Here is a 24,218-nt window from a genome sequence, read left to right as displayed (position 1 = left end):
ACTCTTTGCCAGTGATCAGTGGTAACATTTGCTAAATCCTTGCAACTTAGAGGCAAAAATGTATATCTTCCCATGTTCATTTGTATTCCTTAATTTATAAAGAGGTTGAACATTTTTCATATGTTTATTGGCCATTTGGTGTGTGTATATGCGTGTCTTTCCCTACCCGCCTCCCATGTGTATGTAAATTGAATGTTCATATCCTATACCCATTTTTCTACTGAAATGTTAAGGTTTTACTTATTTATTTGTAAGAACTCTTTATATCATAAGGATGTTAAACTATCAACTTTTATATTTGGGGCAAGTACTTTAGGAATCACTTTCAATTATGTAACAATTTAAAGTAATAGGATGGGTTGGGTTTTACATTGTCGCCGTCAGAGCAACAAGTCATGCCACCTGCTGGTAAAAAAACAGAATAGTTGTTTTCACGTTTCCAGGATATGATGCATATTAATACTTTTTCCATGTCAATTATTTTAAAACTTTGGAAATGAAAAATAAGTAATGAACTGAAACTATGTATGACATTTCATACACATGGATCCTATGACCAAGATCCTTTGATCAAGTTTAAATATTTTTAAGGTTACCTCTTCATTTAAATGGGGAGAAGGCTTTGATTCATATTAGATGCTAATAAGAGAAAGTAAAGTTTAGTTCTGAATCATCTCAAAGCCATTTCTGTTGTCAATTCTGGGCATAGGAGCCTGTACTTTGTTTTAAGGAATCATAAGTATTGACAACACTTAACAATCAGATAAACAGGGAGAAGTAACTTTATTATTTATTTTCACGAAAGGCATTTTGAAAGACACATCTTCAAACCAGAGCTTCAGACATACACAGATCATTTAAAATCAATACTTGCTTGATTTGGCCAAGTAAATTAAGGGAAACTGCTGCCATTTAATTCTGGATGAAGATGGGTCTGAGCAGTTAAAGATCATAAGCTTTTTATGTAATTCAACTAGAAAATATGATTTAATTTGTGGCTTACATAAAACAATAGTCATGGAACATGTTTATTGCCTATCATCCCTGTAGACTGGTCTAAGAAAATAATACACTCAAGGCTCTACAGAAACTTAGGCTGGCGAGATGATCAACTAACTATAGCAATAAGGTCAACAGGTCATTGAATTCACTCATATATGTGGAGGTCCACACCGGTCTACAGGATCTATCAGCAAATGGTCTCACATGCCTAGGAAGATAAAAATGGAATTGCTGCTTTGTAATAAGCCATCCTTGTGAATGAACTGAATTGACTTTTTTGTATTGTGAATTATTACTCAACCCCTTAGAGTTCTGATGTAAACAGAAATGCAAATCATCCTAATAACCTAGCCAATTTCATGTGCCATAAACAAGCCTGCAGCAGCAGTGAAGAGCACTTGGCCCATTGGGTGGAAGAAGATGAAGAAATTTGAATCTCCCTGCAGCTCAAAATGACCAAATGTAAAATAATCAAAATGAAGTTTGTAAATTTTTAATGATAAAATAAATCTTGGTATTATCCTAGCAAAAAAAATTATTCACATATTATTTAAGCAGCCATATTAGCACCCTCTGGACAAGATTTTCCCCGTAGTTTGGCTTGGGCTCAGTAGTCAAAATGTATACGTTTATAGCTTATAATGAGAGGAGGATACAACACAACTCAAAGACATACCCTAATGGGAGGAAAAGGGAGTGACTGGCCAACAGTTGAGTCAAGGGACAAAATATTAGGCTACGTGTGATTTGGGGCAGGATCTGACAGAGGGTAGTAGTAAACTAATTATGAAAAACAACTGAGAATGCCTCCCTTTTCCTACCATCTGGGTTATGAGGTCTTGGTGGAGAAGGAGATAGGTTTTAAATTATGCCAGAGAACCAAACCCACAGATGAGGACAAGTCTTAGATGACAGCGCCATATTGACAGCTTGGAGAGGACACAACTGAGGCAGTGGGAAGACGACCCAAATGCCCCTACAGCCACCCAGGAAAGCAGCATCTGGCCATCTCCAGACGGCAATTTCAGCTTCCACAGTCAATTTCTGATTTCCTGTTTGTAATGTCCTTCCCTTGAATTATACTTACACTCAGGTAGCTTGTGGTAAGAGAGCTGTCCTGTATGTCAGATAGTTCAAGGAGTGCTGGGGGTGGGAATGGAGGTAACAGGGGCGATATTCCATAAGTTCAGGAGAAACTCAGGGGAGAGCACATGTCCATGGGTGTGTTTGGTACAGTAACTAGCACTTTACTTAGTACCTAGGTGCTCAGCACGCATAGGTGCTCAGCACGCAGCAGTGCCTTCTCCCTTCTCAATTCCACGCAAGGGCAAGATTCAGATGGTCCAGTTCTTTCTAGAACACTCCAAAGTTTCCTTCCAACCAGATAACCAAATGCACTGACCTTGAAGAACTGTAGAGACTTCTGGTCAAATCCAGTTGGGCTACACCTCAAAACCTAGTGTGATTCAGAATTCTTTCTAAAATATCAGTCTCACAGGAGCAACAATCATCTAGGTAATTGGACATAAAAAGTCTGGTGAGGAAAAAGAAATAGCTCACCAGCTGCCTTTCAAGGCAAAACAAGAATGCAAATGGAAAGGTCCCATGGAAATCTGGATGAAAAATTATCACCTCGCAAGAGGGTCTGATCTGGATTCGATTCATCCTTCTTTACGGGGTGACTCTATTCCAGGGAAACTAGATGCTAGGAACATTCTGGAATTCAAATATAGAGAACTGAGAACTATTGTAAGGGTTTCTAAAAACCTCCCAAGAAAAATTCGTAAGGACTCTTTCTTCCAGTGCTTTGGGAAAATTCAAAAACCCTGAAATTCCAAAGCCAGTCTAATCCAGGAGACCCTCAATCTCATAGCTACTGTGTCTACTCCACAAGGAGGAAATCTAGATTGGCAAGAGTTGGCTACCTGACCTGTACTTGCAAAACGCTGACTGAAATGAGAGAAGAGAAAAAGAAAACCACCACCTTTACTTATTTGAATAATGAGGTCACCTCAGAACACTAGTCCATGTTTTGAAAGGAAATCACTTTTAGAGGTGAAAAACAATGGCTGATAAGTACCAGGTATAACCCTTTGAGATGCAGGTACTATTGCTGGTTAATGCCATTGGACAGATGACAAAGTTAAGGCTTGGAGCAATACTGTAAGCTACCCACAGTTACACAGCCCAGTAAAAGTCAGAGCTGCTATTTGAACCTAGATTTTCTGATTCAGGGTTATTGTTAGATTGCTTGAAATGAGGCCATGACTCCCTTTCCCAAGTCTGAAAATGATTTTCTTCCTATGTTATTTTTGTAGGAGGAGCTGGAAATGACTGATAAAAATTATATTCTTCCATCATCTCAGCTCTGGGCTCAAAGCATCTGAAACATCAGAATTCCACCTCACTCCTTGTTATTTTTTTCATATAGAAAGGGAACTAAGAGCCTTATCCTGAGACATAGGGAATGAGACTTTAAGACATACTTGATCAATGCCATTACAAAAAAGCAAAACATTTCAGAGGTCTGATGGGACCAGCCGCCTGCCTTCCCTTTCCACTCAGCGGTGGCCCAGTCTCTGCCTTCCTTTTTCACGAACCCTCTGCAGCAGGGCCCAGGCCATTGTGAGCTTTGAGAAGAAGGATATTCTGCTTTTGTAAGAAAAGGAGGAGATTTCCCAGGCATGCTTTGTGTCCCAGACGCTTTCACTAATTGATAGAGTGCTGCTACGGAGTATATTTTTATTCATGCAGTCAGCACATGCCTGCTTCTACATTTTCGAGTTTTCTTTAAAAAAAAAAAAAAAAAAGATTCTCCTACGCAGTAAGACAAGAGTTTCCATTAACAAAATGAAGCAAAATGAAATTCTTCTTAATGAAAATGAAAATGTCAATAGGACTTCTCTCTACATGCTAATCCCCTGTTTGACATGCAATGACATCATCCCATAGAAGCTGGAGACAAATGTAATGTCTGCTGTAATTACAGGGCTTACTCTGCAGAAGAAGGGAGGTGGCCATGACATGCAGGCAAGCCCTTCCCACTAGGCCCTCCTTGGGAATACAATGGAACCCACTAATGCAGTGGGGAAGTCTTGCTGTGACAATACTAAAAAGGAGCAGAAATCAAAGGACTTCACTGACCATGGATTCAGGCTTGATGTTCTGATGTAATGTTTATATCCCCAAGTAGCAATTTAAATAAAATTGCATTTTGCTTATTCAATCGAATCAAACTGTGGTGTCACAAAAGACATGTACACACACAAAACTCTCACTCGCAAACGTGTAAAAACTAAAGTTAAAAAAGAAAGCCCTCATTCACAAGGTGTTCACATAGTGACAATAAGAATGCATGTGGCAGTTCTGGGGGAAGCTGAAGGTTACAGGAAGGGATTTTCCACAATATCCATAAAAAAGAAAGGAATTAATATAAAGTTTGAAACGTGAAAGATTTTGATTAGATTGATTAGATAAAGAAAAATGGAAACGTCTACCTCTTTGGAATTTCAGATATAGAGAACTGATAATGCTATAAAGAAACCATAATCCTGAACCAATTACGGTTGAACAATACCATAGACTTTATAGAGTGGCAAATGGTACAGCTGGTTAGAACACTGAGTCAAGATGAATCAGCTTTTCCTGCTTTGCCAACATTTCTTAGTCATTTCCTTGAATGGGAAGTTAAAAGCATTAATCGTTAATAAAGATTTTCTTTGTTTTTTTTTATAAAAGCGGTGTTATGCAAACATCTCTTAAAAATGTATTTGGTAAACTGTTGGTTTATAGCACAAAATAGCTACATATTTCTTAGAGTAAGAATAGTATGCTGTTTACCATGAATCCAATCAATTGTATCAGAGAATTTTTAAAAACAAATGATGTGTAAGTCTCTCTTAAAAATATGATTTTGAAGTGTATCAAAATCAAAAAGTGTACCACATTCCCTAAGTATTACAGATTTTTACAAATGAAGATTATATCATTTAATGATTGCTTTGGGTCAGAATCAGGAAGGCTGGTTGGTTAACACGGTGGTAGAGTAGAAAACCCTAACATATTCTTATCTAAATTTATGACTTTTTGAAAAATTCACAAAAACACAAAAAACAAAAAACTCACCATGGTGATGTAAAATAAACAGTTGACTAAATTCTGAAAAGTTTGTGGGGGAGGTTCAAGGGTGAAAAAAGACTGCGCCAAAGGGAATTGAAATACATGTTTTCAAATACATGTTCCACCCCAACAGTAGCTATATTAATAATAGGTGACATTTATGGAGCACTTAATATGTTCCAGCCACTATTTCCACACTTTACATGTCCTATACTACTGAATTTTCATAAATCATCTGTAGATCCATAGATAAGGAAACTGAGGCACAGAGAACTTATGCATGAGGTAAAGCCTGTATTTGAACTTGGCCACTGTAGCCCCTGGGCCTCCACCCTTAACCATTCTGCTGGACTCCAAGGTTGGAGAGGTTTTGACATACTCTTCAAATATCTGCCCCCAATCCTATGATGCAAGATAGGAAAAAGAAGCTTACTGCAGGGTATCCAATACCTCCTTTCCCACCACTCTCCACCCCTCCTCCAGAGCCTCACTCAGAGCCCAACAGAGCTGGGGGTAGAAGAGAGAGCTGTTCTGCATTACAGCCTGAGCTGAACGGTTGTCTTAGGAAAAACACCTCTAAGTACAATCAGAGGTAGGAGGATCCTGGAGAGGAGTACATGCTGGTCATGGTCTGTAATATTTGTACAAAGAAGAAATGAAAGTTCTATCTAATTCTCCAGGATTGGAGGCAGAAGCTTTGACAGTAAAGACAGACAATTTCTTCCCAGGCTATCATCCCACATCAGACACATGCCTGTGCTCAGGGGCCATGGACCCAGGGTGGGGCGTATGCACCTGAATCTTACTTCCAGGTTCTACGTGAGAGAGTGAAATTGCCAGCACCCAAGTGAGCAGCAAGACTTGCTAAGGAGTCCCTACAACCCTCTGCTGGCAAATGCTGAACCTGGACAGACTTCTTATACAGGAAGGAGGAAACAAACAGAACTCTAAATGGGACCTTTGAAAAAACTTTGCAGCACAAGAAAAAATGAGCACTGTCTTGAGATTTGGTGGAAAAATATATCTTTAAAAATGACTTTCCATAGGAACAAAATAAAATTTTAGAAAATGATACTTGGGGCCGGGCGTGGTGGCTCACGCCTATAATCCCAGCACTTTGGGAGGCCGAGGCAGGTGTATCACGAGGTCAAGAGATCGAGACCATCCTGGTCAACATGGTGAAACCCTGTCTCTACTAAAAATACAAAACTTAGCTGGGCATGGTGGCGCGCGCCTGTAGTCCCAGCTACTTGGGAGGCTGAGGCAGGAGAATTGCTTGAACCCAGGAGGCGGAGGTTGCAGTGAGCCGAGATCGCGCCATTGCACTCCAGCCTGGGTAACAAGAGTGAAACTCTGTCTCAAAATAAATAAATAAATAAATAAATAAATAAATAAGAGAAAATGATACTTGGTTCCTATAAAACGTGACAGACACTGTCTTTATGAAATGACAGAGAACAATAAAAACAGGGTGGACTGAATGACAGGCAGAGATTTACAAAGAAGTCCCCAGTGGAATGAACAAAAGAATTCAAGGAAATACAAATTCAATAGCAGAATTTAAATCTGCATTTAAGGCAGTAAAGAGCAGAACAAATCCTGCAAATGCTGACTCAGTGATGTACAGGACAAATGTGAAATGTTCTCCTAGAACACACAGAATATCCAAGAGGAAATGACGAGCTGGAGGATGAGATCTAAGAACAAATTCCATTTTTAAAATTACACATATTCTTAAGGCTGAAATCAGAACAGGAAGAGAAACAATGATAAGAGTATATAGGAAAGAACTTTGCTACCTGAAAAAAAGTCTTCAGGCTGAAAGGATTCAGAGCATTTCAGAAAATAATTAATGAAAAATACTTGTATCTCAACATTTCCTTACACCATATTTTAATTTCAGACAGATTCAGATCAGCCAAAATTTGTGCAAATGCTACTGAGAAATAGTGCACAGAACAAGAAAATCTGTTCTTCATTAGATTTAATGGTGAAGGCAGGATTTATTTTTTCCAGTAAGGGCCACTGGTTCCAAATAATATACAGGTTATTTGCTTCAGTAATATCCTCCAAGTAATAGAAGTACCTTTATATACAAAAGTTGAAATTTTAGATACTTCATCGCACGGGACCAAGAGATATCAATCAATATGGTAGAGAAGAAGTGGATATTTCAACCAGAAAGTAAATGACGTATGAAAGATAATCAGATATGATGTGAGAAGGCTGCGAACTGTTGGCCTGAAGAAAGCAGATACTCTGAGGGATGACTGGCCTAACAATTACCAGGTAAGGAACCCATAAGTGAGTACACAGAAGACACTGGGAGGAAGGTACTGAATGAACCTCTAAGCACCATGGACATAAGCTATGATTCTGTAGGGACTCTGGAGCCATAATTATGTGAGAACACAAACCTTTTCATTCTGATCTCAGAAATTTTGGTTGCTTTCCTTTCTCTATTTATCATCAGAATTGTTGCAGCCCAGCAAACTTGTAATCAATCCCATGTTTTTAAGAGGCCAATGAATATTCAGATAGTTTTCTTTTACTGATTCTTAACTCAGAGCAGAGTAGTGGGATCCTCATAAGCAGCAGCACTTTGGGAGGCCAGGCAGATGGATTATCTGAGGTCAGGAGTTCAAGACTAGCCTGGCCAACATGGTAAAACCCCACTCTACTAAAAATACAAAAATTAGCTGGGCATGGTGGCATGTGCCTGTAATCCCAGCTACTCAAAAGGCTGAAGCAGAAGAATGGCTTGAGCTCAGGAGGCAGATGTTGGAGTGAGCCGTGATGGCGCCATTACACTCCAGCCTGGGCGACAGAGTGAGACTCTGTCTCAAACAAAAAAAAAAAGAATATCTTATGAAAATATTTTAAAATCATTCCTATTTCCTCAGAAATGTGCTACTATAACCTCACATTGATCCATATGAAGTCCAAGATAAATCTGCATACTCTATACCTATAAAACTAGGCTGAATTGCTAATGTTGTATTAAAAGCGAAACATAAATACAGTGTCCAAGGTTTTAAATGTAAAATAAAAAGCACTCTTCATAAATCTCAGCTCTAGTTACTTATCGGTTACCACATCAGTTTCTTCCCTTACATATTTTGATAGCACCATATTATTTTCCCTCCTACTTAGCATAGTTTGTAATACATATTGTGTGACTATTTCATCAATGCCTGTCTCCTCACCTTGACTGAGAGCTCCATAGGAGATCGTATAGGGACTATGTCTTATTTACTTATTTTGCTTATTTTTATTAACCTTAGTATTAACACAGTACCAGATCCCATTAGACAAACAATATATTGGTGGAATGAATATATTCAGCCAAGCAAGTAATTGTGTTCTAAGAATCAAAAAAACTTTCTGCAAAACCATACATCTTGGTTTAAACATCAGCTATGTTTGCCAACTTTACATGTGAACTATTTTTAAAAAAAAAATTTGAATGACTTTTTCACTTGTACCAAAGAATATCAATATAAATAGGACTTTAGAGATAATAAAACTGAAGTTCATAAATGCTAGGTAATTTGTTCACAATGGCACAAATCTACTTAGCAGTAGAACTGGGATTAAAGCTCAGATTTTCTGCCCCCAATTCCATTCCTTAAGCGCTCTGTCCATGAAGTTTCAAGACACTGGCTCTTTACCAGAGCTTCTAGACTGCCAAGTCTCTGAAAAGTACTTGATAGTTTTTGTAAATAAACACTTTACCACATCTTAATGTTTAACGGAAATCTGCAACAAAGAAATCGTTTGCAATACAGATAATTAATAAAAATTGTAAGATTTCTTATGCAGTTCATTTTTCAAACCTAAGAGCTAACTTCAGTTTCTCAAGCCCATGACACCTCATCACTCACTGTCATACACCTACTAAGCCCACATGCCTGGCACTATTCTAAGCCTCTTTATCAAGGGCCATTAGCCTAAGGCCTCCATATTTTGATGGTTAAAAGATAATTGCATTCCTTTTTTCTTACAATTCAGTTGCTATTGGGCAAAAGCCATTTCTGAAAAGTTATAATTCTAAAAGATTAAACAAATTATCCCTATGATTATTTAAATTAAGCTCTTTCATCTTTTTGTTATCTTTTGTTTCTGTTTGTTCATGTGTTTTTTTCACTTTTCTTGTTTTTAAACTGTAAATTGGGATTTTTTTTTTTGTAACTAACTTCAAATTTGTGATGAATTTGCTTACCAAGCATTGAAAATCCATTTTCTGGCTAAAGGATTCTAGCAATAGCATTTCTATCTGATGACGGACTCATATTTCTAGATGACCCCTAGAGAGAGTTAATTTGCCAAACGATTTCATTTATATTTATATGCTGGAATGTTATTCCACAGGCTCCAAAAAGTCTCTGTTCTATGTTTAAAACAATAAAATAAAGATAAGACATTGTCTAATAATTTGTATAACTAATACATAATGTAATACTTCTTTAAAAAGCAGACACTGATCTCATGTTAGATGTTTTAAAATAAACCCAAGCCAGTGTTATTTGTAGACCACAAGGCTGTGATTGGTGACAGGCAGGACACAATAAGAAAAAGAAGGAGAGAAGAAAAACAAGTGGGAAATAGGTGACTGCAGTAGTGGGGAGAAACGCGAGTGATACCAAAGGGAAAACAATGGAAGGAAAGGAGGTAAACCCATAGGAAATGTCACTTTTTTCATCAACAGATATTTACTTGGATCTTTCTTTCTTTTCTTTTTCTTTTTCTTTTTTTTTGACATGGAGTCTTGCTCTGTCACCCAAGCTGGAGTGCAGTGGCACAATCTCAGCTCATTGCAACCTCTGCCTCCTAGGTTCAAGCAATTCTCCTGCCTCAGCCTCCCGAGTAGTTAGGACTACAGGCACCTGCCACCATGCCCAGCTAATTTTTTGTATTTTTAGTAGAGACGAGGTTTTGCCGTGTTGACCAGGCTGGTCTTGAACTCCAGATCTCAAGTGATCTGCCACCTCGGCCTCCCAAAGTGCTGGGATTATAGGCATGAGCCACTGTGCCCAGCCCTATTTACTTGGATCTTCTAATGCTTCTTGAAAAGAGAAATATATTTTTGATATAATATAAAAACAAAGCCATACACACACACACACACACACACACACACACATGCACGCATGCAATTACATATGTACATGCAAAAGGCTACACAATTAGCTGTACAACCTTGTCTCTTCCTAGGATCTAAAGATATTCCAGATAAATCTTAGAGCACAAATAATCTCACTTCTCATCTCTTGTACCTTTTGATTGGGTTTTTGTATTTATTAGCTTATTTGGAGGGAGATGGTGCAACAGAAAAGGCAATTGTCAATTTAAAAAATTACATTTTCAGACACTGTAATCCCAGCACTTTGGAATGCCAAGGCAGGCGGACTGCTTGAGGCCAGGAGATTGAGACCAGCCTGGGCAACACAGCAAGACCTTGTCTCTACAAAAATTAAAAAATGAAAATATAAAATTAGCTCTTTGCATTGGTGTATGCTTACAGCCCTAGCTACCTAGGAAGCTGAGGTGGGAAGACTACCAGAGCTCAGGAGTTTGAGGCTACAGTGAACCATCACTGCACTCCAGCCTGGGTGCAGAGTGAGACCCTGTCTTAAAAAATAAAATAAAATAAAAATTATGTTTTCATAGGCAAGGGGATACAGGAAGCAGAAAGAAAAAATGGTTGGGACTTAGAGGTGGGTATACCCACTGTATGTACATCAGGACAGTGTAAATGTAATAGGCTAGTGCATATTTTGCAAACTCAGATATTTTCTTCAAATAACCTAGAAGATTGCCATGGTCTCTTTTTTCTCTGTAGCAGTTTTCAGTGTTTTTTTTTTAAAACAGTATCTGCATCAATGACTCTTTTTCAGAAGCACTATAACATCCAGGGACATTCTTTGTTCCATATTGAAGCACAATCGTATTAGTATTGAGGATACCACCTCAAAATAAATGGTTAGCTCACTAATGTTGCAGTAATAAGAAATCGCTACTAATCAGCACACCCTCATGTTTATAGTATAATTACCAATAGGGTTCATCATGAGGACCCTGAGGCACAGGGTGATGATCTTCCTCCTGAATCTTCCAAGGAAGATTCAATTCCATTGTTCTGAGTTTGGGTTCCAAGTAGGTAACAAGGTGTGCTTTCATCTAGCCTGAATGCATGTCTCTTGGCCTGTATTTCAATAAAATGTCAATATATGCCTAAGGGGAACAATATTGCTTTAAAACAAAATCTCTCTTTGAAAATATTATTCTATTTGGGTGGGAGAAGAAATAACAGATTTGTAAGTTTATGTCTTCTATAAATAATTTAAGTATATCTTGGGCTAATGTATAAATTTGGTTTAGAATATTCTAAGATAAATTCTAGATAAATTTGAGGTATTTGTATTATTGGATTCTAAATGACTGTATTACTGGATTCTAAAACTTTGAAAAAATAATAATCCCACAAGGGATTATTGGCAACTCTCAATTAGCTAGAATATTTGATTAACCAAAACTTATTTTCTATAGAGATTATCATTAATGTTGTTATTGTACATAAATTATTTTTTCCTGTTATTTTAGAATACTTTGTAAGATTTGCTGTAAACATGTAATATCACAGCTAGGTTTTTTTAAACTTTTTTTTTATTCTACTTTGAGTTCTGAGATATGTGTGCAGAACGTGCAGGTTTGTTACATAGGTATACACATCCCATGGTGGTTTGCTGCACCCATCAGACACCTAGGTTTTAATGAGTGAATTAACACTTTTTGCAAATATGACCGAATTAGGGATGGAACAAATTGAAGTTGTTACATTAAAGGTATTAAATATCAACAGTCAGTCATAAGATATATTACCATAAAAATCACTTTTCCTTCTGGATAATCATGACTCTCTGATAATGATTACCTGCGTGTAAATTGTACACTGTCAGTAATAATTTGATTTGAAAATTGCTTCCTTCCCAAGTGTGTTCATATCTGCATGTACTAACTTGTTAAATTATGGTGTGCTAATTGATAGTTCACACAGGACAAGATATGCACAGTTGACCATGCTTAATAAAATTCAGGCTATCCACAGTTAGCGATAACAAACAATGTGCCTGGGACTTTTAACACCCTCAACCTGCAGATAATCCCTAGAACTCTTGAAGTTCAATCTTCAGCCTCCTTCCAAAGATCTGTGAGTAAGTAGCTAACCTGAGGCTCCATGCAATACCAGACACCAACATGGAAATTCTCATTTTAATGGGAAAAATATGTAGCTATTTCCTATTTGGCATTGTGTAGATAAAACACCCGTGAATTGACTTGGGGGATACTTTCCTGCAAGTGTTTTGACACTGTGCAAACATGATAAAATTTTGTCTTGTTTGGTTTGTCTGCAAGGTAAAGACAGATGGGAAAAGCCAAGGGCCAAGAATCCTCAAATGGGGAAATTAGCCCGAGTGTCATAAAATTGTGTATCTTTCCCTAAGATTAAGAATCCTCATGGATGGGACAGGCAGCTTTTTCCAAATGAAATTATTTTATTGATATTTTAAAGCCTGGATTAAAAGCCATTGTAAGCTGATTGAAGTAGGACAAGCTCCCGTCTCCATATGAGTGATGAGGCAATTTAGTAAAAATTCATAGAATAATGGAATAAAAAAACTAGAAGGGACTCAGCAATCATTTATGCCATCCTTTTCCAAATTGTGTTCTACAGGAATCTAGATTCATGGGAGAGAGTGGTGATAGAAGTGACTAGTCAAATAGGCTAAGGAAATGTAAGGTTAGATAAAATTGAACAACTTTATGCACATATAATTTATGCCTCCTCAAAAATTTAGATTATGTCACTGTTTTCAAACTTATGTCACCATGAAATTCTTTTCCACTGACTATTAATGTTTTGCAGAACTAATCACTGGCAGAAAAAGTTAAGATGACCTGATCTAGCCTAATCCCTTTATTTTACAGAAAAGGAAAGGACTGACTGCGACTTTTCAGGGTGAACCATGGGCAACAGACTTTTCAGGGAGCAACATGGGCAGCTAAGGTGTGGCCCAGAGCTGCAGCACTAGGTCAGGCTTCCTGGGCTGTCTGGAGGGGGAAGGGTCCTGGAAAGCAGCTCGCAACTGATATCCCCTCCCTGCTTCCCCCTACACAGGGACAGCTGAATCAGACGCTCTCCAAAGTGTCCATTCTAACCTCAGGGCAGTGAACCAATTACTTCACATTTATTTCCTGAAACATTTCACTTTCACAATCTCTTCCCTAATGTCCTCAGAGTCTGCCAATGGACAATTTTCCAGCACTCAAAGATGAAGACAATCTTGAAATTAAACTTATACATTCAGGTCAGGAGTTTTGTTCTCACATGATTTCAGAGGGATGAATCCTTAAATTATCAATTCAAACTCTTCATCATCGAATTAATGGGCTTAATCTAAAATGTAGCTCCAAACTAGGAAATATTTTAATTCAGGCTGGATTCAAAATTCCCTGGTCACAAAGAGAATTCCGTACATTAGGATCTGTTGCATTTATGCCCCAATTTGCATGGATAATATTATTTTAATGCTATTTTCTATGAACATAGATTTTTAAAAATAGCCTGAATGAACAGAATTTACAGAAGGATCTCCTTGCAAAATTCTGATTTGGCACTTATTATAGACTGACTTGTTTCATTAGTTATCTAATTTCCATACTCAATTGTAAACAACTCTGAGGACAGGATTTACTTACAAGTCTTCTTATGGCCAGCAGAGCTAGGAACTGAACTGTGCCTTGCTGCAGGAACATAAATATTTAATGACAGATTGGCTGATAATAGGACACCTTCTAAAAACAGATACCATATAAAATGAAAGGATTGTCTCCTTTACAATAGATGTGAACATGATAAGGAACTCTCTCTCTTTCTCTCAGGTATGCAAGCACATACACACAAACACATTATACTAAACTAATCACAAAGCACTTGAGCATCTTGTGAAGCTGCTGGAACTTCACACCAAATATCACTTCCAATTGAACTGCACAGCCAAAAACTCCTAGTATTTGAGCTAAGAAACAAACTGGAATTCTAGATAAAAGAGTGGTTGCTACATCATCCCTAAACAGGCATCGAGTTCAATTAAAAAGAGGAAGAATTCTATTAGGTGTTTTTCACATCTTTCACACATCAGAACCTCCAGGTGAGAGGTTTTTAAAAGGCAGAAGGCACAACTGCTCAAAATGACCCTGCACTAAGAAAGCATTGTTGGCCTGGGTTGCCGAACGTATTTGATCTTTAATCTTATAGCACTAAGGATAACTTCTCCAAATGTGACATTTCCATTGATGGGTCCTTCAGGACCCAAAAAGCCACATCTATGTAGAGTGGTGACCCTGGGGCCAGGTGCACTAGCAAAGTGTTGCTCCCTCGGGGGAATAGCTGTTCCTTCCTCGCACTATCCGTGTGAGATGCCAACAAGAAATCTGATTTTGAGCCACAATGCTCCACAGTGGCATGTTTACTCACAGCTCCTGCTGAAAACCTGTTTTATTAAGAAAGAAATGGCCAGATTAACAGCAAAGTGCATGTTTAGAGGACTTTCCTCTATGACAACAAAGACAGTCCTCAGGATGTTCATATTTTGTCTTTACCCCTCAGGAATGCAAGGCAGCAATTTTGAGAGGCAACCTCAGCTTGAGTGCTTCAAATACGGGGCAGTACAACTGCAGAGAAGAGCCACATTCAATAAAACACTACCCTAGCTTTTCAGTGTTCATTCCTAATTACATGCTTTCATTATTAAATCATGTGTAGACTCTCTTGTTGCATTTTCTATAAGCATTCATTTCACCAGTCCTGACTATAGGCAATCTTTTAACCTAGAAGAGTTTATTAAAATAACATTATTATTGTCTTGTATTTATGTTAATTTCTCCAGTCCCTGCGGTGCATTAAGTGTGCTTCCCCAGAGTACCTCTTACTTTCTCACGTTTCTCTCGGACCAAGGAAATCTGACTTCACATGCAATAGAAATTACCCTTAGATCACAGCCGAGAAAACAAAAGGGGTAAGTCCTGGAGTATGATGTTTGGGGATACTTGATGGTTGCCTAGGTAGCATTTAATTAGCTCTGGGTTGCAGCTGGGGGTGGGGTGCTGGTACCTGGGTAACCTTTGTCATTGTGACTAAACCCACGGTTGAACAATCAAAATTCGATGCTTATTATACTATCCATTCTCACCCCTTTTTTCTTTAAAAGTTAGACACTCTCTCTGTCTCTCTCTGTCTCTGTCTCTGTCTCTCTCTCTCTCTCTCTCTCTCTCTCACACACACACACACACACACACAGAGTCTGCAAATTAAGAGAACTCTCATGCCAGGCAGGGTGACTCACATCTGTAATCTCAACACTTTGGGAAGCAGAGGCAGGAGGATCACTTGAGGCCAGGAGTTCAAGACCAGATTGGGGAACAGAGCGAGACTCCTCTACAAAATAATTAAAAAACTTGCTGTGTATAGTGGCAGACTTGTAGTCCCAGCTATTTGAGAGGCTGAGATGAGACGGTAGTTTTATCGTGGGAGGCAGAGGCTGCAGTGAGCTGTGATTGCACCACTGCACGCCAGCCTGGGTGACAGAGGGGAGACCCTGTCTCAAAAAAAAAAAAAAAAAGAAAAGAAAAAGAAAAAGAAATTCTTTCTTTGTTGAACACCACAGTGAATTTTAAAGCTGTGAATGACATATTTTCCCAACAAAATTATAAACAGTGGGAAATACTTTATTCTTCCAAATATTCCCTTACAGTTGCTTGCTTATTAATAGGCACTCAAAAACATTACTTGGCATTTTTAAAGTGATCTATTAGTTTATGCTTTATTCTTTATCTTCCACCATTATTTCTAGCATGCTACCATAGGTGCTGAACAAAAAAAGCAGGCAGAAAAAGCAAAGGGACTGTGCTTGCTTGATGGTTTGCTGTTGTTGCATACTTAAAAAAAACTTAAAAAAAAACCCTCAAAAACCATGAGCTCTCTTTGGTCTCTGGAAATGAAGACAAAAGCACTGACACTCAGCATGAGGTGCTGTCCTTGGTTAGCAGCTGTTGTGGAACGCACTTAGCTGGGTTTAATGGAGGGGTTATTGACATCTAGTAAAATGGCTCCTGGGCCCAGGCAGCCAATTTTCTGCTACCTTCCTGCCTATGCCTGTCTACGCTGAGTGGTTCCACAGTGCGCATTAGGAACTGCATGAGAGCCATTACAGTCAGCAGAGTAAAACATCCTTTCCACTCTTAAAAAAAAGAGTGAGATGAATAGGTATTTCTAGGGTGGTCTGAATGAGCCATCATTAACGACCCTGAGGAATGAGGAAGCCTGAACATGGCAGTGAAACACCATTTTATTCCTTTCTGCTGGCCACACCTGCCCCAAGGGGAAAAAAAATCACCTGGTATGTGAGGATCTAGATATAAAGAATCCTGAAATTTGAAAGTTGACCAAGATCTCAGGAATTCTGCCTTGTGCTGTGTACACTATAAAATTCTAATCCTCTCCTTGCAAGGTCTGGCTCTTTCACTGCTACAAAAGGATGGGAGTGACCGGGCAGTTTGCTGCTTGAGCGGCAGAGTCTCAATGGGAGCACTGGGGTGAGAGCAGACAGCATGAGGAGCTGCCGATCACTCTCTCCCCTGCAACTGTGCCAGGAGGGCTCAGGGCACAGGGCAAGTGGGAGCAAGGCTAGGGATTTGCATTAAAATGGGAGTCTCCTTCCCAGGCAGGCAGCAATGACCTCAAGGAATATTAAACAGAGATCTGGTTACCTTAACGAAAATAACGCTCTCTATTTGTCATTTTCTTCTAACACAGCAGGATTCCTCCCATAACCCTGTATGATGATGCAATGAGGAAGGTGAGCCGAGCTGCGTGGACATGGGGACAAGTACCTAGACCTGAGCGTCTGCACAAGCAACACAAAAAACACGAGGATAAAGGATCAGCTTTCCCTCTGAAATTGCAGGTTCCCTGAGGGTTAGTCAGCCCCTTGAATGCCAGTGGAACATATATTTGTGTGTCTTATTGTTTAAAGGTTGGAGCAGGGCTGAAAACACATTCATTACTCCCTGTCATAGGGCAGTTGATGTATTCTAGGCACATACAATTAAGCTATAATTCTACACACGACAGACTAAACACACAAGTCTAGACAGAGAAAGATGACTTAAAATATTCTTAGACCTTTCTAAGAGCATTTTCTCATCTTCTTATCACTCACTGGTAAATATTAGTTGTAAACTGTGCCTCATTAATGTCAAAGGGAGAAGATTCACATGACTGAAATTCAAAGGGCTGATTTTAATTCTCTATCAAAAAGCTATCTCCAGGCAAGATATTTTTAGCAATCACTCAGCACAAATCTAAAGATGCTCAGCTGTGGTTTGTTTATTTTCTAGGAAAAAGGCATCAGTTCTTAAAACAAAACTGCCCATATACACATTACACTATCCATCGCATTTTATGATGATTTTTGTGAATGTGATCTAAAAGTTATAAAACTAGTGACAAAATGTAAATGTATCAAAGTCTTACTGTGTATTCAGCCGACTAAGAAAATAAACCACAAGAAATCTATTTCTTAAACCTGGCAGCATTTATAGTCACCTGTTGATTGGTGAGAGCAGAAGAGAAAACCAAGTGTAGAATGGCGTGGAGGGAGTGACCATGATGGGTTATCACAGCAAGAAAACAGTCCAGCCCTCAGACTGTGCACACGTTCCCTGATAGCCCTTGTGTGGGCACCCACAGGAACATTTTGCAAATGGTCTCCAACTCTGCTCTCAGGCTCTGCTATACCAGCCAGCACTTTAAAGCATTGCCAGTGCTTTGCTCTCAAGCCCAAAGGACCTCAGAAGCTCAGTCATAGAATGTTGCCACCCTTTACACATAAGCAGCAGCTCTGTGCCTTCTGAGAATGCTGAAAGCAATCGTTTCTCTGAGAAATATCTTTAATACAAATTTAAAATTACTACCAAAAGGAAACCAGCCAAATATCAATACCCAGTATTTCCCACAGATAATAACAATCGCCAAATATAAAGGTCAAAAAGATTTTCTACAAGGGAGACAATACTAGTTTACATTGGTTTCCATGTGACAAACACTGTTTTAAGAGCTTCACACTAACTCATTTGATCTGCATTGAAACTATGAGGTTGAAGTGATCATCCTTAGTTTACAAACAAGAATACTGAAAATGGTTAGGTAACTTGTTCAACATGATACAGCAAATCAACTGTGGGGTTACAACCAAACAAGGCAGTTTGACTCCAGAATCTGCACTCTTTCTTTCTTTTTTCTGAGACCAAGTTTCGCTCTTTGGCCCAGGCTGGAGTGTGGTGGCGCGATCTTGGCTCACTGTCTCCCAGGTTCAAGCAATTCCCTGCCTCAGCTTCCCCAGTAGCTAGAATTACAGGTGCCCGCCACCACATCTGGCTAATTTTTGTATTTTTAGTAGAGATGGGGTTTCACCATCTTGGCCAGGTTGGTCTTGAACTCCTGACCTCGTGATCCACCCGCCTCGGCCTTCCAAAGTACTGGGATTACAGGCATGAGCCACTGCGCCTGGCCCAGAATCTGCACTCCTAATCATTATGCTAGGGTGTTGGTGAGGAGTCAGATGATCAAAAATTTTTTTATTATTTTAGTAGGCAGATAAAAGTGGCAAAATGATGGGAAAAAAATAAAAATGGAACTGATTTTCAGTCTGATGTCACTTGTCTTGGGAATAGTTTTTATTTGTTTACTTTCTGTTTTGAAATGGTGTCTGTCTACCACAGACAATTATGGGGTACTTCTTACAACCCCCGGGAGATATCCTTCTTTATTACTATATGTAGACAGTCCTAAAATTAAATCTGGGAAAGAAGAAAATGGCAATGGAAAGTGAAATAAATCATGTGCAGCATGGTAAGTCTAGTTTTACTTTTGTGGTCAGACTTAACCAAGATGATTCTCATCCAACATGATTAGGGTACAAAAAACATATGATATAATAGGTAAACAAAAATTCTATAATAGTATTTAAATTCATAATTAAGGAAATATAAGATTGTTGTTCTGGCCAGGCACAGTGGCTCAGACTTGTAATCCCAGCACTTTGGGAGGCCAAGGCAGGCAGATTGCTTGAGCTCAGGAGTTCAAGACCAGCCTGGGCAACATGGCAAAATCCACTCTCTACAAAACATACAAAAAATTCTCTGGGCATGATGATGCACACCCATGGTCCCAGCTTCTCAGGAGGCTGAGATGAGAGAATCACTTGAGCCCAGGAAGTTGAGGTTGCAGTGAGCCAAGATCACACCACTTCACTCCAGCCTGGGCAACAACATAGCTAGGACTGTCTCAAAAACTAAACAAAACAAAAAAAGACTCTTGCTCTATTTTGAAAAGACTCAACTTTACTTTGACAGAAAGATTAGAGAGTGTTCAGAAAAGAGTACCTAATTTTTTCTTTCAAGATAACTGTTCTCACTTGAGCCAGCTTAGATGAGGCCAGAAATGGCTTTACATCAAGGCAAATCAGCAGAGATCTGCCCTGGGCACATGCCAAATGTTTGCTGAGTGATCTTTAGGCAAGGCAATGCTGCAATAGTAAGGCAAAGTAATAGTAAAATGGACCCAGGTGACTGACCATTCCAAGAATCATGGTATGCCAGAGTTAGACAGGGCTTAAAGATCACAGGACTAACATTCTGGGAGCTGAGGGACCTACCACCCACCTTGTGTAGAGAAAGGACTCATAGTCCAGATTCCTGCTCAAAGGATGACTAAGTCTTTCAGAGTGATCTTGAATGAGACCTACAATCCTGAAGAAACAGTCAAACCAAATCTCAAAACCATATTTGAAAACTAGTATAAGGGGTAAACTAGTACAAGGGAATCAATCTTGTGCCATTTGCATAATCTGTTAGTTATAATTTGAGGCTACCTTCAGTTTTTACGAGTGATCTCTTAATTATTAAAAACAACAAAAGCTATAATAACCATCAGGAATGTAAGACAGATATATTGATGACCTAAGCCTTAATTTACTTACATCATAGAAGGCAATGAATATTTTACCATAACTGCTGGCCTTAAAACAAAACAAAACAAAATCCTAGCCAGGTGTGGTGACTCATGCCTATAATCCTAGCACTTTGGGAGGCCAAGACAGGTGGATTGCTAGAGCCCAGGAGCTTAAGACCAGCCTGGGCAACATAGTGAGACCTTGCCTCTATTTTTTTTTAAACCAAAACCCCCCAAAGACTGTTTGAAGCCTGGATTTGATGCAAGGGGCTAGATTTTATGTTGGTCTGCATATGATTGCTAAATGCCTTCTCCTCTCACAAGAATATAAGCATAATAAAGTTAATGACTGTTTTTTTCTTCACAGTGTCCTTACTTACCAAGCACCCTATACTGCCTGGAATATTGTAGGTGTTATTTAACGATGTTTTACCTGGCTGAAAAATGGCTTTATTTCTTTAGGGAATCCATCTTTCATCTTACTCCTTGCCTCTAAATTAAGATTCTTGAATTAGGCAGGTGTGGTGGCATGCACCTGTAATCCCAGCTACTTGGAAGGCTGAGGTGGAGGGCTGTTTGAGCCCAGGAGTTTGAGAGCAGCCTGGGCAACACAGCGAGACCCTGTCTCAAAGAAACAAAGAAAGATTCTTGAAACTCTAAAGGAAAACGTTCAGCTAATTCCATTTTAGGGGAACTGAGGTACATAAGTTAGCTTTTACATTATTTCAAGTGAGAGAGGAAGAGACCACTAGACTTGAACCCACTTAAAAACAGATTTCAAATTTTCCCATAAAACCTTTCCAGTTTGTTCAGGAAAAGCTAAAGTCTTCCTTAGGCCCAATCCAGTGATCATTCTATGATCTCCATGCATCTCAACCTCATCTTCTTATCCTCTAAGATCTCTTCTCTCTAAAACACACTTATCTGAAACTGAATCTGACATGTGCTTTTATCACCTTACAGTCTTGGTTAGAAACCTTCATGTTCCCCACCCAGGAACGTTACTAAAATGGGTCTATTCTAGATGCTTAATTTCCAGAGGGGAGACTTGGCCTGTACAACGTACTCACAGGCTTGAGAGGGAAGTCACAGTATCACTCCTTTCTGGAGTTGGCAAGATTGATAAAGATGCTGTGTGTCCAAAGGCCAATCTCCAAACACAGCATCTAGCATAACACTGACACAACAAGGTAGGTAACCAATCCTTACGGAAGGTGATAGCAGGAAAAAGGAGAGGAGAATGGAGTACATTAGGCTAAAGTGACAGTTTGGGGAAACTTGATCTTCCTACTCCTCAAGAGCAATACTAGGTCTTGGGTATAGAAATGGTTAATTCTTCAGCAATGCTTGCAGCCTTTCACTTTGCAATATGCAGTTGTCACTCTATAAAGTCAATCCAAATATGAATGAACACAAGAATCACAACTTGCACACCAAAAAAAAAAAAAGTAGTCTTACAATCATAGTAAGAAAGCCAGAACAACCTACAGAGAAAAAATAAAAGCTCGTAGTTTTTACGTTTTGAAACAATCATACTTGTTGGAAAAGCGCACTTTCGTCATTTTTTTTTTATGAGATGGTTTAAAAAGTTATGCAGATATTGCAAGACAAAAATACAATAAAATAATAAGAAAAATAACCTTATACTGTACCTTTGATTCAGCAAATCATGTGCTATCTGACAGTCTCTGGATTCCTTTTTTCTCAAAGCAAAGTTATTTAAAAACTGATTTTTCATGTGGCTTTGCAGTAAGTTTAACTTTTTATAAACCATTCCTTGCTAAGCTTTTCTTAGCACATTTACTCAATTCCATACTTGATAGCTACAATGCATTTCAGTAACTGAGAGGTATGAGATTTTATTCTAACATCAAACTCAAAAGGAAGAACCGAGACAGTCCTGTGGGCATATTACTGCAGCCAAATGTGATTCATGAAGGCACTGATATTCTCTAAAAGTGATTTCAAATATCAGTGTGTACAAGACTAATGAAATATGATCTAATCAGTCAAAAAAGGCTGAACCTCATTCCTGATGTTATATCAGTGCCAATAAAATCAGCAATCATATAACAAAGGTATATGGACAGAAAATAGCTTTCTCTTATGTAAAATTCGAGTGATAGTCAAGAAATAAGATGCAATGCAGTGTTTCTGATGGGTCAATGGCAAAGGTCTGGAGAAATACATTCCAGGTTTGGAGTCATTATGGGCCAGAAACTCTGTCTCATAATTCCCAAAGGTGACCAGATGGGAGGAATATAGGTTACAGCTCACAAGAGCAAGATGAGATGGGTCAGCATGAACACATCCCAGCACCAGAGGCACCGGTCAGAGCACAACCCCAGAGAGGTGGAGGTGGCTGGTTAGTGGGAACATCGTCACATAAGACAAATTTTTGCATCCTTACCTTTAATTATTCTTTGGTATTCGTTTCATCTCTGAAAGAAAGGCTATTTTAACAGCAGTTTGTAACACCAGATTTTTTTACTCACACTAAGAAAGAAAAGTGGTAATATAATGGCAGGTGATAATGCAATTATGAAATGATGATGTATATTTCATTTTGAAATGCAGTACACGTTTCCTTTTCTTTTGCAGAAACAGAGTTCTGGGATCCTAGGAGCATCCAATTTGTATTTGTAATTTTATCTGGATAAGATTAACACTTAAATACTTTATGGTCCCTTGAGCTCAGAATACAGTGAGATACACACACACACACACACACACACACACACACACACACTTTCTCAAGCCCTGGATATCAATCCAAAATTTGTATGATCTTTGATGTGTGTGTGTGTACACACACACACACTCACACAAAACCCTAGAACTTAAAAACTTCTCATTAAGAATCCACAAAACAGATAACCCACACAGTGATAATCTAGAGTGGCTTCCTTAACTGTGGCTGCTGGCTAACCTAGTTGATAATAACAAATACAAAGTATCCTTTTAGCAATAAGAGGGTCTTTTGATGCCCAGACAAAGCTTTCTAGCTTGCTTCTGGTCCTTTGGAATTCTAGGCTGGCTAATACAGAACGGGAAGCCTCACCTGGGACTTCAGGAGAGAATCTTGCAGAGTGTCGAGATACAAAAAGTTTGAGTTCTTGGTCCAAGTTGCATTCAATCAGGTTTGTGTCCCATGATCGGATTCCTAGGGAGGGAAAGAAAGACAGTTGACAGACTTCCAGTTAGTCATTTCAGAGTGGTTTGGATAACATCACTGTAACATTTCTCAGGCTTTCAGGGAGGATGTGGGAACTCCTTTTCTGAAGAGCTTGATGGCTAGCAGTGGATGCCCACAAAATGGGAGGGCCAGAGAGGTCTCTCCACCAGGCCACAAGGGAGGGATAATTAGCAGTGTGGACTGAACTTCTGCCCCTCATAAAATGTAAATGCAGCTCTTCTGGAAGAGTCAAAGAAAACAGTTATTAGGAAAATGACAGGCTGTACTCTAGGGAGGGACTAGAAAGGGCAGGAAGATGGTTAGTTCTTTAGCAGCTAAGAGGCCAACAGCCTAACTCTAGCTTTCTCATGGTCCACTTGTAGGTGGCAAGAAAATGTAGAAGGAAGGCAAGAAGGTATATGGGGGCTGCCACAAGCACAGGCCTTTGTTTCTAAAATGATGTTCTGGGTGTGTACACATACAGTTTCTTTCCTTTACCCATCCCATTTTTGACCTTGGTTTCTGAATTCTTAGATATCAGTCCAAGATTTGTGTGATCATTGATAAGCAGGCTGGATCTCAATCTTCGAGACTTGGCCTGTTTGTCCTTCTAGGCATTTTTCTGTTACCTGAGTAGCTTGGCAGGCAGCTTTTTTATTCATAATTGTTCATTGTATTGAATTTTCTTATCCAGAGGCAAAGAAAAATGGCAACTTTTTACACTTTATAAAACATTTATGGAGTTGGGGGCATGAATCAGTTATTCCTACAAAAGTTCAGACTTCCTTTCCCTAGGCTGAAAGGAATATCCAGGAGGGCGAGAGGCAGTGGGAGGGCAGTTTCCCGTGC

The 24,218-nt window shown here is 39.0% G+C and overlaps 1 protein-coding gene across 1 annotated transcript in view; it reads right to left on the bottom strand.

Annotated features, from left to right (window-relative positions):
* Window positions 1–24,218, bottom strand: part of MAP1B (microtubule associated protein 1B) — a 106,296-nt gene that overhangs the window by 74,759 nt on the left and 7,319 nt on the right. The window contains exon 2 of the mRNA XM_012462190.3: window positions 23,256–23,357. Within this exon, the coding sequence (XP_012317613.2) occupies window positions 23,256–23,357 (102 nt within the window). The remainder of the gene's footprint in view (window positions 1–23,255; window positions 23,358–24,218) is intronic.

This window comes from Aotus nancymaae, unplaced genomic scaffold (genome assembly GCF_030222135.1).
Source record: "Aotus nancymaae isolate 86718 unplaced genomic scaffold, 86718_ANA_hifiasm-v0.15.2.pri h1tg000014l, whole genome shotgun sequence".
In the NCBI taxonomy this organism is placed as follows: Eukaryota; Metazoa; Chordata; class Mammalia; order Primates; family Aotidae; genus Aotus; species Aotus nancymaae.
Note: the sequence above shows the minus strand (reverse complement) of the source record. Positions and strands in the feature narration are given on the sequence as shown.